This window comes from Gopherus evgoodei, chromosome 2, assembly GCF_007399415.2.
Source record: "Gopherus evgoodei ecotype Sinaloan lineage chromosome 2, rGopEvg1_v1.p, whole genome shotgun sequence".
NCBI classification, from domain to species: Eukaryota; Metazoa; Chordata; order Testudines; family Testudinidae; genus Gopherus; species Gopherus evgoodei.
The window spans coordinates 36020984-36037248 of record NC_044323.1 but is presented as its reverse complement, the minus strand read 5'-3'; the positions used below and the strand labels follow the sequence as shown (position 1 = coordinate 36037248).

Sequence of the window (16265 nt, the reverse complement as noted above, 5' to 3'; positions counted from 1 at the left end):
TTTGGCCTGCAGTATAAATATCCATTACACAATTACTGTATTAAGTGAATTATATACCAATGATGCACTATACATAAACAGTTATACTGTGGCTGTACTGCAACACTCATTAATCCAATAAGGCAACATTGTTTCTGAAAAAGTGAGTTAAAATCCATATGCTAAGCTTCATGTGTAGCTTCAAACAGAAGCCATCTGCATTGTGAGCACAACTAAAGTGAACAGTAATCAAAACACACTGAACATGGAGGGTCCCAATGCAAGACAAAAAGAGGCTTTGTCTATCATCTTTCAAACTCTGCTTTGTTAGAGATATGCAGATGAAAATTTTAGCTTCAAAGACTGAAATAAGCTCCCTGGAAAAAGATTTTTGGTTTTATTTTTTGTCACCATACACACACAAGAGCACTGTGGATGTAATTCTACCCTATAACTATGGAATAGTGAAATTTAGTTATACATTAGTCATTTCACAGCAACTTAGAATCAGTTTTGAATGCCTTTGAAATTGAAATATTTTGTATTGGATTGAATATCTACCAACTGCAGACATATACCTATTTTTTACTATACTAAGTGGACAGCAGGAACAAAATTTCGAGGGACAACACTTAATACTAACACTTCTTGCAATTCACCTGTGAAAGATTCAGTGGCTCTCTATGAAACATAACAATGAGACAGTGTGCGCATTTTTTAAATATAAAGATTCTGCCCTATGATTTGTGTATCTGCATCCTATTAAGATTTAGCTTGATCCAGCCAAAAAGCCAGTTTTATATGCCTTGCTCGTCATTAAGATGCTGTAAACTCATTGGTAAGGCCCCATCAAATTCATATTCCATTTTGGTCAATTTCATGGTCATAGGATTTTAAAAATCATAACGAGACCTAGGGTTTGCTCATTTATATCTTTGATTTAGTTGACATGTATGCAAAGCCTCCCAGTAACAATGCCCCTTGCTGGCTGTAAGTCAAGTGTCAGGCAGGAACAGCAACTGGTGGGGAAATTTTGGGGTGGAAGAAGCTGGGGGTAACCTCTGTGACCATTCCCTACAAGACCTCACCCCCAGCCTGGGACCCCCACATTCTCCTCATCCCATCCCATCCCTTCCCGCCATATCTGGGGAAGGCCAGAGAGGATGTCTCTGGCCTGGCTGGAGTTGCTCCATCAGGCTGGGCAGCATGGCCGCAGCCTGCTCTGGGCAGGGGGTGGGGGGAGAGAGCGGGCAGCACAGCCGCAGCCTGCTCTGGGGGCGGGGGGAGAGCAGCACGGCCGCAGCCTGCCAACCCCAGAGCTGCAGCTGCTTTGGAGGCTGAGGGGAGAGCAGCATGGCCAGAAGCAGAGAGGCTCTGGCCCGCATCTTCCCTTCTGGCTCTGCTGGCCGTGCTGCCTCTCCTTGCTCCTGTTGTTGAGGGGAGAGGCGGTGTTCCACCTCTCCCTCTCTATACCTGTTCATAAGCCGACCCCCTTCTCCGGTGCTTCCCTTTTTACTAAAAAAATTTGGCTTATGAACCAGTATATACGGTACTCTGAAAAAATCAGATCCTAGGCATCTGAATGAGGCACACAGAATTAGTGGATTCTTTTGACCATAATCTCAGTGACCCTGCTTCCCATCTGTAAAATGAGGATACTACCACATCTTCACTCCACATGGATTCAGGTGCTATTGTAATGAGCACCACAGAAAAGCCAATGCAGAAATTAATAATTCCATTTTCAGAGCATGGTTTGAATAGTGTTCAATAAATAAGGCTTAGGGCCACACACTGAATGAGAAGATACAAATATTGAATGACCCTTCCTCCACCCTGTAGTGGGCACAAAAGATGTTATCCAGAGGTCACTGCATCAGGAACATGAACAAAGCAGCTAGGAAGAGCACATGAGAGAAGTCAGAGTCCTTTCTCCCTCTTCAGAAAGGCAACAGGAGGCAGAAGCTCCCAGGCTCAGACAATAAGCAAAACCTAGACCTGCACATATGCGAGTAAAGGTAATCCTTTGCAAGCATGCCTACGCTGCTTACAAGTCTTTGTAACTTAACTACCTCAGTTGAAGCAAGCCACTTCGCATTTCTGAACCAAACAAAAGAAAGTCCAGTTCTTGTTTCCAGTATGTTAGGGCCATGTCAGAGAAGTGTTCCAGACAGAGGTACTTGGGTCTTAAAGCAGCATGCCATGTTTTATTTTTGTCTTGTTCCCACTCCATTTTTCATGTGGCTATAGGCCTAGTCACACTTGTGCATGCAGCTTTGTCATATATAACAGATGTTTACAAACAACCATTTTAAAATATAAACCAACCTGCAGCTGATTCCAGGCTGGGCTACTGCTGGACTGAACAAGACATGGGTGATAGGCAGCAGAAGAGACTGGGGAAGAAATGCAGGATGTAAGTCAGGAAGGAGTCATGACACTGGGGCAGGGACCAGCAAGGGATGGAGGGGCACATGGGAGTATTATCCAAAATTAATCAGCCCACAAGAGAGGGCTGGAATGAGAGAGTTATACCTGGGTTGGACATGGGCTAGCGCAGGTAACTTCGTCATGAAGACTAACGAATGTCTGCAATGGGAAGCTCCACTTTGGCAGACTTGGTAAGGACAGTTAGAGCAAGTCTCACCTCCTGCAGCACTTTGATAAACTGATTTTTTTTTTAAGGAGGGGCAAGGAAAGATTCTCAGACTGTTAAAGAGAATTGAAGTTGAAAAAAAATGTTTCAGGAGACTCCAACTAACACTTCAGAGGCATTCTTTACAAGAATTCTATACTTTTAAGAACCAATGTTGAAGATCCATAAGGGACAAATAAGGGATTTGTTCAGCTCCCCTCTGCCATATAACCCTTCATCCATTACTACTCTATGAAACACACACAGCTCACACAACTATCCAATCCTAACTTTGCCCCTTGAAGTCTAGTATCAAGTATAGTACGGAGACAAACATCTCTCAAGTTTGAGGCAGCTCTCAGATTATTTACTGAGACAGACTGCATGGCATACATTTAAAAAACTAGATTTAAACAATAAAGTCCATGCAAAGTTCTAGGTACCAAATCAATTAGATTTATGATAAGTTACATGGCAACTTCTGCTAGAATACAATGAAGAGAGGGAGGAGAAAATTTAATGGTTGCTTTGTTAAAGCAGGGCATCTAAAAGTACATGATTGGTTTAGAAAGAAGCCAGAGTACAAAGCAAAAGCATGTTGTAATAAGAATTAAAAAGTTAATATAAGGCACTAAATTCACACACATTAGTTTTTCCCCTTAGAGACCGTAGGCAACCCTTAAAAGCCAGGAGAAAGCCACACAATTATAGAAATTTAGACTAAGTCCTTCAGGACCAATAATGTATATAGCTTTATTTATAACAATCTTTCCACAACTTCCCCATTAACCACTCTGGAAACATCTCTCTTGACAATTTTACCCCTAGCTTGCAAGTAACTCTTGCTGGTAAACAAAATATAGATTCATCTAACATTAAAAGAGCAAGCATATAGTAGCTCTACGCATCAGTAGCCTGTGGGACTCAGTCCCACAAGGTATTAGAGGCCAAAAGGATAACAGCATTAGACACTTACATGGACAGTGAGAAAAGTCAGTTACATTATATAGGATTTCAGAGTCACTCAAATGAATAGGAGGGATATAACCCCTTCTGCCTCAGAGTACAAGACAGCCTCTTACTGATGGACCTTAAAAAGTTTCTTCCTCTGGGCTGTTAATTGTGTACCATGCACTTTGGGTCTTCTTCTACCTTCTCTACAGCATCTGGTATTGCCCTCTATCAGAGAGTGGATTACAAAACTAGATGAACTACTAGCATGAACCTATAAGACAATTCCTATGTTCCTTATTAACTTGTTTGCTCTGCTAAATCCTGCCTCTCCCTGTGAAGGTTAACAAGTCTGTTAAATTTAGAAAATTGTTCTCTATTTCCTATGTCAAGTGGAAAAAGATCAGCTCTTGCAACATCCTAGTTCATAAACTCATAAATTACTAGAGACAAACAGCTTTCCCACTGATCTACTTTAAGACTGATTTTGCTAGCTCTTCCTGTTTCACACTTACTGTGCATCTTAATCTGTGTGTGTTATCAAAGATGTGCAGTTAATAATCTCCTCTAAAATCCAAATACAACATTTTTGCAACAAGAAAATCATGTATGCATGGTCCTCCTTTCATTAACTTATGTTGGGTATCCTTTACTGAATTATCAATCCTGTCCTATTCCTTCAGGAGTTTCTAATACCTTTCACACAGCAGTAGTCAAATTTCCAAGTCTGTATTTTCCTGGTTTCCACCCAGGACATAAGAGCCGAACACTCTCCAAGTCTCTTGCGGTGCCTAGAGCACGATGAACTAGGTTTCCAGTAAAGGTTTCCTGTTTCCTTTGCTATTTTCTTCAGTATTCTAGGATTTAGTGTATCTGGGCATGATGCCCAGTTGACTTTTTTTATAGTTCTAATTGCTTTATTAGCTGCTTTATTATCTACACCCGCTGGTGTAATCAACCACATTTTATTTCCTCCTTTCTCCCCTTGGAAATTCTTCTAGTGTCTTCTAATGTCTGCTTCTTTCAACAATAGTACAGACTTAATTCAAGACTATCAATATATTGTGAATTCGCATCCAGTCCTTCAGCTTCAAGTCTTGCCATTTCCTTCTCTTGAGAAAGCTACTATTTTGACAACTGCAACAGCATTCATTGCTGCTATGAATAATAGCTACGCAGTTGCTAGTACAGTTGGTATGCCTGGCCCCTCCCTCCTCTGAACAGATATTTCTTGAGTGATCTGTGGTGCAGACAGCTGATGCCACAAGACAAAATGCTGCAGATTTAAATCATCAAGTATTAAATAGTCTTTATTATTACTTTAAAAGTATATGGAAAGGGAAAGAGGGATCTCTCTACTCAAAACTGGATACAAAAAAAAAAAAAAAATCAGCTCAAGAAGTGAACGGACCAGAAGCATAGCAAACCATGATAGCAGCTGTACTGCTCATCTCACATCTGTTCCTATAGGTTGTTTGGAATTGAGTGTCAAGTGCTGCTACTATGTGCAGATGAGTCCTTTAAAACCCCATCTAACAAAGTCTTTATTCAAAGACTACAATTGAGTTTTAGTATTTTCTCAATCTTCCCATCATCCTTCCTGATATTGTAGATATCTAATAATCTCGTTTCTATGTTGTTTTCCTAATGCCTAGAAACCTAAAGGGGAGGAGGAAATATTTTATGAAACAAACTGCAATTCACTTTATAAGCTTATTTACTCAAAATAAGCTATACATTCAACCAAAACAAGGAGCTTACGATTAAGTAACACCGCCACTGCACATTGCCTATATGCCAAATGGTGCAAAGGAGTTATAACGCACCTCAGGATTTTCTGTCTGAAAAGAAAACTGCAGATTGCTCCATCCAAGTTCTTAAACACTGCAATCAAGACAACAACCAAAAGTAGGGTAGCCAGCTGAAAAGTACCTGGGAGTGCTATCAGGCGTCACCAAATCCCAGCTGGCAAAAACAACCACCTAGTACAGCAGTTCTCAAATTGTGGGTCGGGACCTCAAAGTGGGTCACAACTGTTTTAATGTGGTCAACACGGCTGGCTTAGACTTACTGGGGCTCGGGTTACAGGCCCCTGGCCTGGGGCTGTAGCCCCTGAGCCTCGGCTTTGTTCCCCCCCGCCACCCGGAGTGGGCTCGGGTTTTGGTTCCCCCCCACCTGGAGTGGGCTCGGGCTTCAGTCCCTCCCACCTGAGATCATGTAATAATTTTTGTCGTCAGAAGGGGGTCACGGTGCAATGAAGTTTGAGAACCTCTGTCCTAGAAGTTACCAGCCACCAGCATAAATTACAGTAGACACAGGGTCATTCTAACTTCATCCTGGCACCAAACCAACCCCCAGCAGCTCTGGGGGAAGATACAAAGGTGGCATACAATCACCTTGGCCCTCCACCCTTCTCTCCCATGCCAAGGATAGAGCCCTATTTGTTTTAATAGCATAACCAAAGTAATCTTTGCCATTTTCAAGTGTCCAACTCCAACAGATAAGGTTACTCCTAAATTATGCACATGTGGATACACGAAACATGGGACGTAAGTTATCATTGAGGCTACCATGATTGTGACATCAAAAATCTCTCACCTGGAGTATCAAACTCCATGTTTTACTCTTCTTCTTCAATGGGTCAAGTTTCATTCAATAGCATATTTAATCTGTAATATTCCAAATAAATCAGTTTTGGCATTTTGAAATGAGCACAAGTGCTCGCTCTTTCTTGCTACTTAAGTATTCTGGACAATGTTTACATTAACTTTAGAAAAATTGTTTACATTACTTCAACATATTCAACTGCTAGTTTCCCATCACATCCTTCAAATATAGGCATGTTGAGTCAAATTCAGTCTCTAGTCAGGCATCTGCACTATTGAGTAGCAACTTTCATATTTACTGTGATTAGAATGGAAGAACCACCTACTGAATTCACCTATAAAGACCAAAACAGATTTTTTAGCCAGCTTTTAAAAAATAATCATAAAAAGACCAGGTGATATTTGCCTACCTTCCAGAAGCTCCCCCTCCTTAACAATTCATATCTACATCAAGTAGCCCTGCTTATATCTCCAGTCACCAACAACTACCTATTCTTTCCCTCTAGGCTTCTAGACAGTTCTAGAACTCTTCTAATAGGCACCAGAACCTGAGTACTCTCATAATTTCCCTTTTTACTTTAGATCAATTTTCATTTTCAGATTCAGATTAAACCTTGATGTTCCCAGCATCAGGAGATTTTCAGAACATATTGTGGTTTTACCAGTTCAAAATGACAAAAGACCAAAAAAAAAAAGGCAAGCACAGATCCAGGGAAAAAGAAAATTCTGCTTAATTTCAACCCTCCCCCCACCCAAGGGAACGGGAATTCACAACTATACCTTAGTAAGGCACTTTGAACCTTGTTAATAATTAGAACTCATCACTATGCACAAGTAGTATTTCAGAGCATTTCTTATAACACCCTCCGCTCAGTTCACACTGCCATCACTGAATCTGATTTCATTCAATATACTCCACATTGTCAATTTCCTTCCCCTTTCGGTTTTTTCTTGTCTCGTTTATATTTCAAATACAGGATACAGTGATATGCTTCACATATTCTCTCCTTTCTTTTTGTCTTCTATTATACTTTCTGTATTGCAGAATCTCAAAATCTGGCATTATTCCTTTCCTTGTTGGTTGATGTACATACTTAGTATTAGAAAGCAGATCTAAAACAGACTGCCAACACTTACTGTCAGTCTTATTTCCTCTAATTAATGTAATCTATTCTGTGTCTGGTTAATTAGTCTCATTACTATCACTATGGACTTCACATTCTTTTAAATATTTTTATATCAGCACTCATTTAATAATGCAAGTCTTTCATGGTTTCCAGTTTATTCTGTTATTAACTGACTCTGAAGTATCTCCAACCTCTGTCCTTGATGAATCCAGATATTCCCCCCGTTTCTTTCAGATCTCTTATGAGCTGTCAACTTGTCATAATCTTTGCACTGCAGTACAATTACTGAAAGCTACTTTGTTACTTTTCAGTTGCAGGATAAACCTCAAAGTTCCCCTCATCAGATGTTCTTTTGCTTCCATATTGTCCAAGATGAGAAGTCATTTAAAAATTCTTCCTTCTCCATTGACATAAAATGCAAATGGCTAGTGTGGATATAAATTCATTTTATTCACTCTAATCTTTATAAGTTTATCCTTTTGTGACCAAATAATGGGAATACTTGTATATCATGCATTCATGCTCAGAACCACTTCCTGTCAACAAAGAATCACACACTTCTCACATGAAACTCACTTACCATTTTAAGTAAGTTTACTGCTAAAACACCAATATTTCATTTGAACCCTAGCGAAGTTTTTAGTTTGTTATTTTCACCTCAAAGTGTAGGGAACAATATGTAACACTGTATCATCTTGTCCAGAATGCGTCACACACAGAACAATAGTTTTCACAATGGAAGGAAGCTTCTCATCTTTTCTGCATTTCATACAGTAGTTCCATATTATGCTCTAAAGTCTTGCGTCATACATACCAGATTTGTCTTACATGTTCTATAACTTCACAGAAATTTGCTTCTCAACATCAGAGGCACAGTTCCCTACATGCCACCTCACTATTGTATCTAGCCAACTGACAGCACTTGTGCTCTCCGGTCTCTTCAGAGCACATGAAACAAAGGATACAGCTAGCAAGTGAACTGTTCATGCCCACACAGTCACAGAATTCATTCTACTGCGCACTTTAATGTTCAAGTTATTTGTTGTTTTCATCTCAAAGTGTAAGGAACAATATGTAACACTGTATCATCTTGTCCAGAATGCGTCATACACAGAAAAATAGTTTTCACAATGGAAGGAAGCTTCTCATCTTTTCTGCATTTCATACAACAGTACTGGGGAGCAGTAGATAAGAGACACAGAATGTGGAGAACCTGACAAGACTGCAGCAGGGGAGAAAGGATTCAACCTTATTTCCCCAATGTTGCACCTTAGGAAGAAAAACGACACAGGTGGTGAATGAGATACCATAAGGAGGAGAGGCCTTTCCCCATCCCAGAAAGAAAAGAGGGCAATGAACAGAATGAGAAAGATATGTGGGACAGAATTAATTTTAGAGATATGAAAGAAATGGAGAAAGGGAAAGGAAATTGGCAAGATTTACTTACCCATAAGTTATTTGCACTTAGATTTTACTATATTTCCATAACAGATAGGCAAAAGCTTTAAGCTTGAAGGAAATGTAATACAAACTGCTCTATAACAGCATCTGATATGTGTCATACGTGAAGTTGTCTTGTTTGCTACTTAGGGCTTGTCTACATCAGAAAGTTGCAGCGCTGGTGAGGGAGTTACAGCGCTGCAACTTTGAGAGTGTCCACATCTGCAGGGCATCACCAGCGCTGCAACTCCCTGTTTGCAGCGCTGGCCGTACTCCCGTTTTGTCTCGGGTGTAGAGGATCCAGCGCTGGTGATCCAGCGCTGGTAATGCAATGTAGACACTCACCAGCGCTTTTCTTGACCTCCGTGGAAGGAGGAAGCCTCTGGTAATCAAGCTGGTTTCCTTTCCCGGTTTGCTCTCTCGGTCCCGGAGCCAGCCAGCAAACCGCAGGGAAGGAGACCTGCTTGCTCGGGGTTCCGGGACCGAGAGAGCAAACCGGGAACGCCGCGGTTTGCTCTCTCGGTCCCGGAGCCAGCCAGCAAACCGCGGGGAAGGAGACCTGCTTGCTCGGGGTTCCGGGACCGAGAGAGCAAACCGGGAACGCCGCGGTTTGCTCTCTCGGTCCCGGAGCCAGCCAGCAAACCGCAGGGAAGGAGACCTGCTTGCTCGGGGTTCCGGGACCGAGAGAGCAAACCGGGAAAGGAAACCAGCTTCGCCGCGGTTTGCTCTCTCGGTCCCGGAACCCCGAGCAAGCAGGTCTCCTTCCCCGCGGTTTGCTGGCTGGCTCCGGGACCGAGAGAGCAAACCGCGGCGTTCCCGGTTTGCTCTCTCGGTCCCGGAACCCCGAGCAAGCAGGTCTCCTTCCCCGCGGTTTGCTGGCTGGCTCCGGGACCGAGAGAGCAAACCGCGGCGTTCCCGGTTTGCTCTCTCGGTCCCGGAACCCCGAGCAAGCAGGTCTCCTTCCCCGCGGTTTGCTGGCTGGCTCCGGGACCGAGAGAGCAAACCGCGGCGTTCCCGGTTTGCTCTCTCGGTCCCGGAACCCCGAGCAAGCAGGTCTCCTTCCCCGCGGTTTGCTGGCTGGCTCCGGGACCGAGAGAGCAAACCGCGGCGTTCCCGGTTTGCTCTCTCGGTCCCGGAACCCCGAGCAAGCAGGTCTCCTTCCCCGCGGTTTGCTGGCTGGCTCCGGGACCGAGAGAGCAAACCGCGGCGTTCCCGGTTTGCTCTCTCGGTCCCGGAACCCCGAGCAAGCAGGTCTCCTTCCCCGCGGTTTGCTGGCTGGCTCCGGGACCGAGAGAGCAAACCGCGGCGTTCCCGGTTTGCTCTCTCGGTCCCGGAACCCCGAGCAAGCAGGTCTCCTTCCCCGCGGTTTGCTGGCTGGCTCCGGGACCGAGAGAGCAAACCGCGGCGTTCCCGGTTTGCTCTCTCGGTCCCGGAACCCCGAGCAAGCAGGTCTCCTTCCCCGCGGTTTGCTGGCTGGCTCCGGGACCGAGAGAGCAAACCGCGGCGTTCCCGGTTTGCTCTCTCGGTCCCGGAACCCCGAGCAAGCAGGTCTCCTTCCCCGCGGTTTGCTGGCTGGCTCCGGGACCGAGAGAGCAAACCGCGGCGTTCCCGGTTTGCTCTCTCGGTCCCGGAACCCCGAGCAAGCAGGTCTCCTTCCCCGCGGTTTGCTGGCTGGCTCCGGGACCGAGAGAGCAAACCGCGGCGTTCCCGGTTTGCTCTCTCGGTCCCGGAACCCCGAGCAAGCAGGTCTCCTTCCCCGCGGTTTGCTGGCTGGCTCCGGGACCGAGAGAGCAAACCGCGGCGTTCCCGGTTTGCTCTCTCGGTCCCGGAACCCCGAGCAAGCAGGTCTCCTTCCCCGCGGTTTGCTGGCTGGCTCCGGGACCGAGAGAGCAAAACGCGGCGTTCCCGGTTTGCTCTCTCGGTCCCGGAACCCCGAGCAAGCAGGTCTCCTTCCCTGCGGTTTGCTGGCTGGCTCCGGGACCGAGAGAGCAAACCGCGGCGAAGCTGGTTTCCTTTCCCGGTTTGCTCTCTCGGTCCCGGAACCCCCCTTGAAGCCGCCCAACAGCGCTGCAGTGTGGCCACATCTAACACCACTTGCAGCGCTGGTTGCTGTAAGTGTGGCCACTCTGCAGCGCTGGCCCTATACAGCTGTACTAATACAGCTGTAACAACCAGCGCTGCAAAATTTTAGATGTAGACATGGCCTTACTTTACTATTAGAGTGGAGGTGGGAGACACATTTTAGTCTTTTCTGCTAGAACTAGTAATAGTAACAAAAGGTAACAGATACTTGCTCCTCCCTTACCTGTCCAATATACAGGATGCCACCAAATACAACTGTCCCTCGGGAGATCAGCAATCTATTTTGAGATTTGCCACCAATTTCTTCTGTTATCTTAAGCAAGTCACATAGCCTCTGTGAGTTACTTACTTTAACTGTCTCCATGGAGATAATGAAGCTTGCCCACCATTGTAAAGAAATCTGAACCTACAGATTTTTTTCAAAAAAAATTCATCAAGTTTGTCAAGTCTGTTAAATGGTGTATGATCCAGTGATTAGATTGTTGACTGAGGACTACAGGTTTGGGATGAGGCTATTGACCTTTTCATAATTTTCTTTAAAAATCCTTTTGTTTAACTTTACAAAAAAAAGCAGGAGGGGTTTGGTGTCATGGCAAGGAGAGGCTGATTTTTTGTACACCTCTAACCCGATATAATGCTGTCCTCGGGAGCCAAAAAATCTTACCATGTTATAGGTGAAACTGCATTATATTGAACCCGCTTTGATCCGCCGGAGTGCCCAGCCCCACCCTCGGAGCACTGCTTTACCGTGTTATATCTGAATTTGTGTTATATCGGGTCACATTATATCGGGGTAGAGGTGTAGTAAGACTGCCTTTATTGTTGTATGGAAATGTAGCTTGAGATCACTGGATAAAAGCAAACATCTATTAACTATTTGCAAGAATACCAAAGCATCAATTGTGTGTGACTCTATTAATAGAAAATATCACGTCTGACAGTATAGAGCTAACACTACCAATAAAAAACTAACGTTAAAGATCAAAAAGCTTTTGACTTTACTCCCCAATGTCTGGATTTAGGTGATCTTTAGACATCATTAGCCTTCTGCATTAGCTATTTAAAGATGCAAAGCTGTGTCCTGAGTCACATAATGCCCCATGCATGTGACATCTTCATTATCAGGCTCCCAATTTTAAGCACTCACAAGCCAGTTAGTTTTTATGTATCTGGCTACATTAAATTCCTTGACAGCATGTAGTTATAACAGCATATCACTTGCAGAGCATGACACTTGGCAAATGTTGCCATTTGGCAGTTTTACCACTTCAAGAGCACACAAAAAACCTTCTCAATCCCAAGAAAACACAAATGTTTGCTTAAACTGTTTTTGAGGTACCAGAACTCACAAGAACTTAAAAGCATAAGTGTTTTTATTACCATAGTACATCCAATATACCCACTTCTTAAGAGCTGATCTTGTTGGGAAGATAGAACAGTCCAAATCATAATGAGAAATATTGTGACTTAATGGACACCTCTGTAATGTATTTTGCCTACTGCTTAATACATTGCATCACTGATCAATAGGACACAGACTACCCTAGGCACTCAAGATCAGCTATATAGTCACCTTTCCTTATCTGGAGAAAGGTTTAATGCAGACCTTAGACCCCAGTAGACTCACGTTTTAATAATCGTCACAGTTAACCAATGTGGGAGGGGTGGGAAGGTGAGACGTGTACATCAGGGCCGGCTTTTGGAAGTGCGGGGCCCAATTCGAACAGTTTTGACGGGGCCCCGGCAGGGATGACTTAAAAAAAAATGTAAAAAAACACATGGGGCACTTCGGTGGCGGGTCCTTCACTCACTCCAGGTCTTCAGTGGCACTGAAGGACCGGCCGCTGAAGTGCCGCTGAAGACTTGAAGCGCTGCCAGGTGAGTAAAAATTAAAAAGGCACCTCTAGCCAGAGAAGGGATTCTTGGGTGCGGTGCCCGATTTGGGGGAATTGGTGGAACAGGCCTAAAGCCGGCCCTGGTGTACATAACACACATACAGCCACTGAAGACCTCAAAGCCACGAGAAGCGAAATAGTTTTCTCCCACCTGGCTGCTGCAGCAGCCGGGCAGATCAGGGACAATATGCATGTAGACATGCAAACGTTTATGGCTCTGCCCAGACCCGGTGATCATGTCTCAGCTTTCCTCTTCCTCCTCTGTATAATCAGATTAACACCGCACGGGTTCCGCTCCACGAGCCGCTATCGCTGATCCAGAGACAGGGCACTGCAGCACTGCAAGCCGGCGGCGCTTCCCCGACTTCCCCAGCTCGCTCTCTGGCTCAGACACTAACACCCGTGCTTTTGAGGCGGGGGAGGGAGGCTGCACTGGCTGCGGCTAGCGAGCCGCCTTCGCCCCCTCCCCTTTACAGCAGCCGCTTCTCTGCTGCTCCTGCCGCCTGACACTCACCGCGGCTCCGCGAACCGCATCCGTCCCCAGCAGCGGCGGCGGCGGCGAAGCCAGCGGACTGGCAGCAGAGCCCGAGCCGATCCCGCCACCGCGCTGCCCTGCGCCACGGCCGGTCACGGCAACTGCTGCGAGCCAGCAGCCCCAGGGCGAGAGGCGCAGCCCGGCCACGAGAACGGCCCCGGCAGCTCCATGACGCCCGGCGCTCCCCGCCAGCCCGACACGGGGCGCCGCACACCCGCTGTCACCCGCGGCGACCCCCGAGAGGCGCCCCCACGCAGGCGGGGGATGGATGCCCCGGTCCCCGGCTGCCTGGGCGGGCAGGGGGCTGCGGAGGGGGCGAGCGCTGGGGGAGCCTGGCGCAGGGAGGGAGGGAGGCCGGCCGGCCGGCGAGCCCCGCACTTACCGAGTGGTTGACCCCCCACATGAGGACGCTGAGCAGCGGGTCGCTGGCCCGGAACAGCTTCACTTTTTGCGCCACGAAGTGCTTCTTCTTGGTCTTGGTCTTACTCGCCATAACGGACACGATGTTGCCGGGGGCCGCCATGGCGCAGCCGACGGGAGGGGGCGGCTCAGCGCCCCGGGCCCGAGTGGAGGCGAGGCGGCTGGCGCTGCACGGGGGTGGCGGGCTGCCTGCCGCGGGATGCCAGGCGCATCCCGGCCTGGCCGCCTGCGCCGCTCGCTGAAAGGGCCCCGCCTCCTCCCCCGGGCTTCCTCCGCCTGCCGCACTCTGCGTCAGGCCGCCCCGCCCCTGGGCGGGAAGGGCTCAGGGGAGAGCGTGAGAGTCGGCTCCCTTGTTACCAATACGCATGCCCGAAAGAGCCGAGCATGCGCACTGGCAGCAACGAAGCCTCTCCGCCTTCACCGTGCCCTCAGGGTCAGTTCCTGAGCAGAGAGGGGCGGGGACGGTAACATCGGGGTAAGTGGGCGGCGAAGAGAAAATCCCTTGTCATAAAAAGGGGAAGGGACAGGCGGCGGGAAGCCAGCTGCGGTCCTGGGCGGGGCGGGGCCGTGTGTGTGTGTGTGTGTGTGTGTGTGTGTGTGTGTGTGTGTGTGTGTGTGTGTGTGTGTGTGTGTGTGTGTGTGTGTGTGTCAACCCCGGGCGAGCGGTACAGCGGTCACCCGCTGCCCTGAGACACCTCGGCGTGACACACACGGCTGCTGGCACCCAGTCCCGCCAGCCCCAGGCTTTCTGTCACAGTGCGCTGCCCTTACTGGCAGTCAGCCCCATGGGGCTTCTTTACTCTGAAGATCCATCATCTCTCTGGTGCCTAGTCTAACGATCCTTCCTGTGCGAACATCAGTTTGCCTTGTCCCTGTTAAAAAAGGTATTTCCCTGTAATATATAGTCGATATTGCTGACAGGTGAGCATTGCCTCGATACTGGTGGTCTGTGCCTTTTCCAGGACACTAACGTTGGTGCGCCTGTCTTCCCATTTGATCTTCAGAATTTTAGGAAGGCAGCGTTGATGGTGCCTCTCAAGGACTTTCAAGTGGTATCTATAGGTTGTCTGTCAGCAATTCCACTGGACTGGTCATGTGTCCAGATGCCAGACCATTGCCTCCCAAAACAGGTCCTTTTCTCTCAACTGAAAGAAGGGTACTGTAACATGGGTGAACAATGGAAGGACTTACTGAAGGACAACCTAAAAAAGTAATATTGACATTGACACTTGGGAGTCACTTGCCCAGGATTGCTTAACATGGAGTGAAGTCCTGCGTGATGGTCCCCTGCATTTTGAACTTGCTTGCCAACAAGCTGAAGAGGACAAGAGGTGCAGAAGGAAGGAGAGACTAGCTTCCAGTCATGGTCAACAACCTCCTGCTGAGCCTGAAAACATCTGCCCTCATTGCAATACAACTTGTGGTTCAAGGAGTGGCCTTATTAGCCACCTGAGGATGCATAACTCCCATGGAAGATGATCATACTCAGTAATGAGTGATCACCCATCATCATATTCTGTTTTTAAATATTTTGAACTATTCTGTTCTATAATATTTCTGTTCTGAAATCACCCATGGCCTAAGCAGCAAGAAAATACCAGGTTACAAAATGCTTCATAACCATGTCCATGCATCCACACATACACACTGCCATTGACAAACTGACATCTTCACAAGGCACTTCCTTCAGTCTCAGATTCTGACTGATAAGGAAATACTATCTACATCCCATACAGCTCCCTCACTAATTACAACTCCAGTGAACGTTCATGTTCCACATACTTGTACAGGTTAAGCATGCACTGTTAATGTATTTATGGTGGAGGTATCCACCACCTTCTGAACTGCACATATTGATCTGGAATGTTGCAGATCTCACTTTGTTTATGGGCTGATCACTTAGCAAAAAGACCAGATTTACATGGAAGCTCAAATCTAGAGGATCTGCATACACAACTACCAATAGTTGAGTCTCTCACCCTCTCCAATTCCCTTTAACTTTCATCTTTTATATGAAAATGTAACCAAGATGAAAGCCGGATAACTCAGTGGTGCTTATTCTCCATCCCACTTGCATCCAAACAGGTGTTAGAATTTATTCTGTGTTCTAATCTTTGCAGTTTCTGGTTGAAGAGAGGGTAGGATGGAAGGAGGAAGAGTATAGGCTTCACAGCTCATTCTCCACAGTTCTTTCTGAAATTATAAAGTTACGTAGGACTGTATGGAGAGGTGTTCTGACTGTTTCCTTTTTGCTCCTAAAACAAGAGTCACAAAAAAAAAAACAAGTTCCTGAATTTGCTATTGCAGACATGGAAGCTGCTGTGTGTTCTGCACTTTTGGGGAATAAAAGCAGATCACTTACTTAGGTGCCTAAAAATAAAGTTAGAGCCAGTTTTTAAAAGAGCTCAGCACCGAGCGGCTATTCTATACTCTGTAGGTTTTGATACTACACTCATCACCATAGTATATGAGACATGGTCTGCACTACAAAGTTTGGTCAGTGTACGTCATCTCATGTCAACCTATTTGTTCATGAGTCTATGCTCATATTTATCTCTGGCCAACAGAAGCACCCAGTTAATGCAACCTAACTGC

The 16265-nt window shown here is 46.3% G+C and overlaps 1 protein-coding gene across 4 annotated transcripts in view; it reads right to left on the bottom strand.

Moving 5' to 3' along the window:
* The window catches only part of PIP4K2A (phosphatidylinositol-5-phosphate 4-kinase type 2 alpha), a 210484-nt gene extending 196620 nt beyond the window's left edge, over nt 1–13864 (bottom strand). Inside the window, exon 1 of one of the 4 annotated variants that reach the window (XM_030550383.1) lies at nt 13633–13864. In XM_030550383.1, the coding sequence (XP_030406243.1) occupies nt 13633–13773 (141 nt within the window). In that variant the 5' untranslated portion in view covers nt 13774–13864. The remainder of the gene's footprint in view (nt 1–13632) is intronic. The other 3 variants (XM_030550381.1, XM_030550382.1, XM_030550384.1) reach the window with 3 other exon arrangements.
* Nucleotides 13865–16265: the final 2401 nt, after the last annotated feature.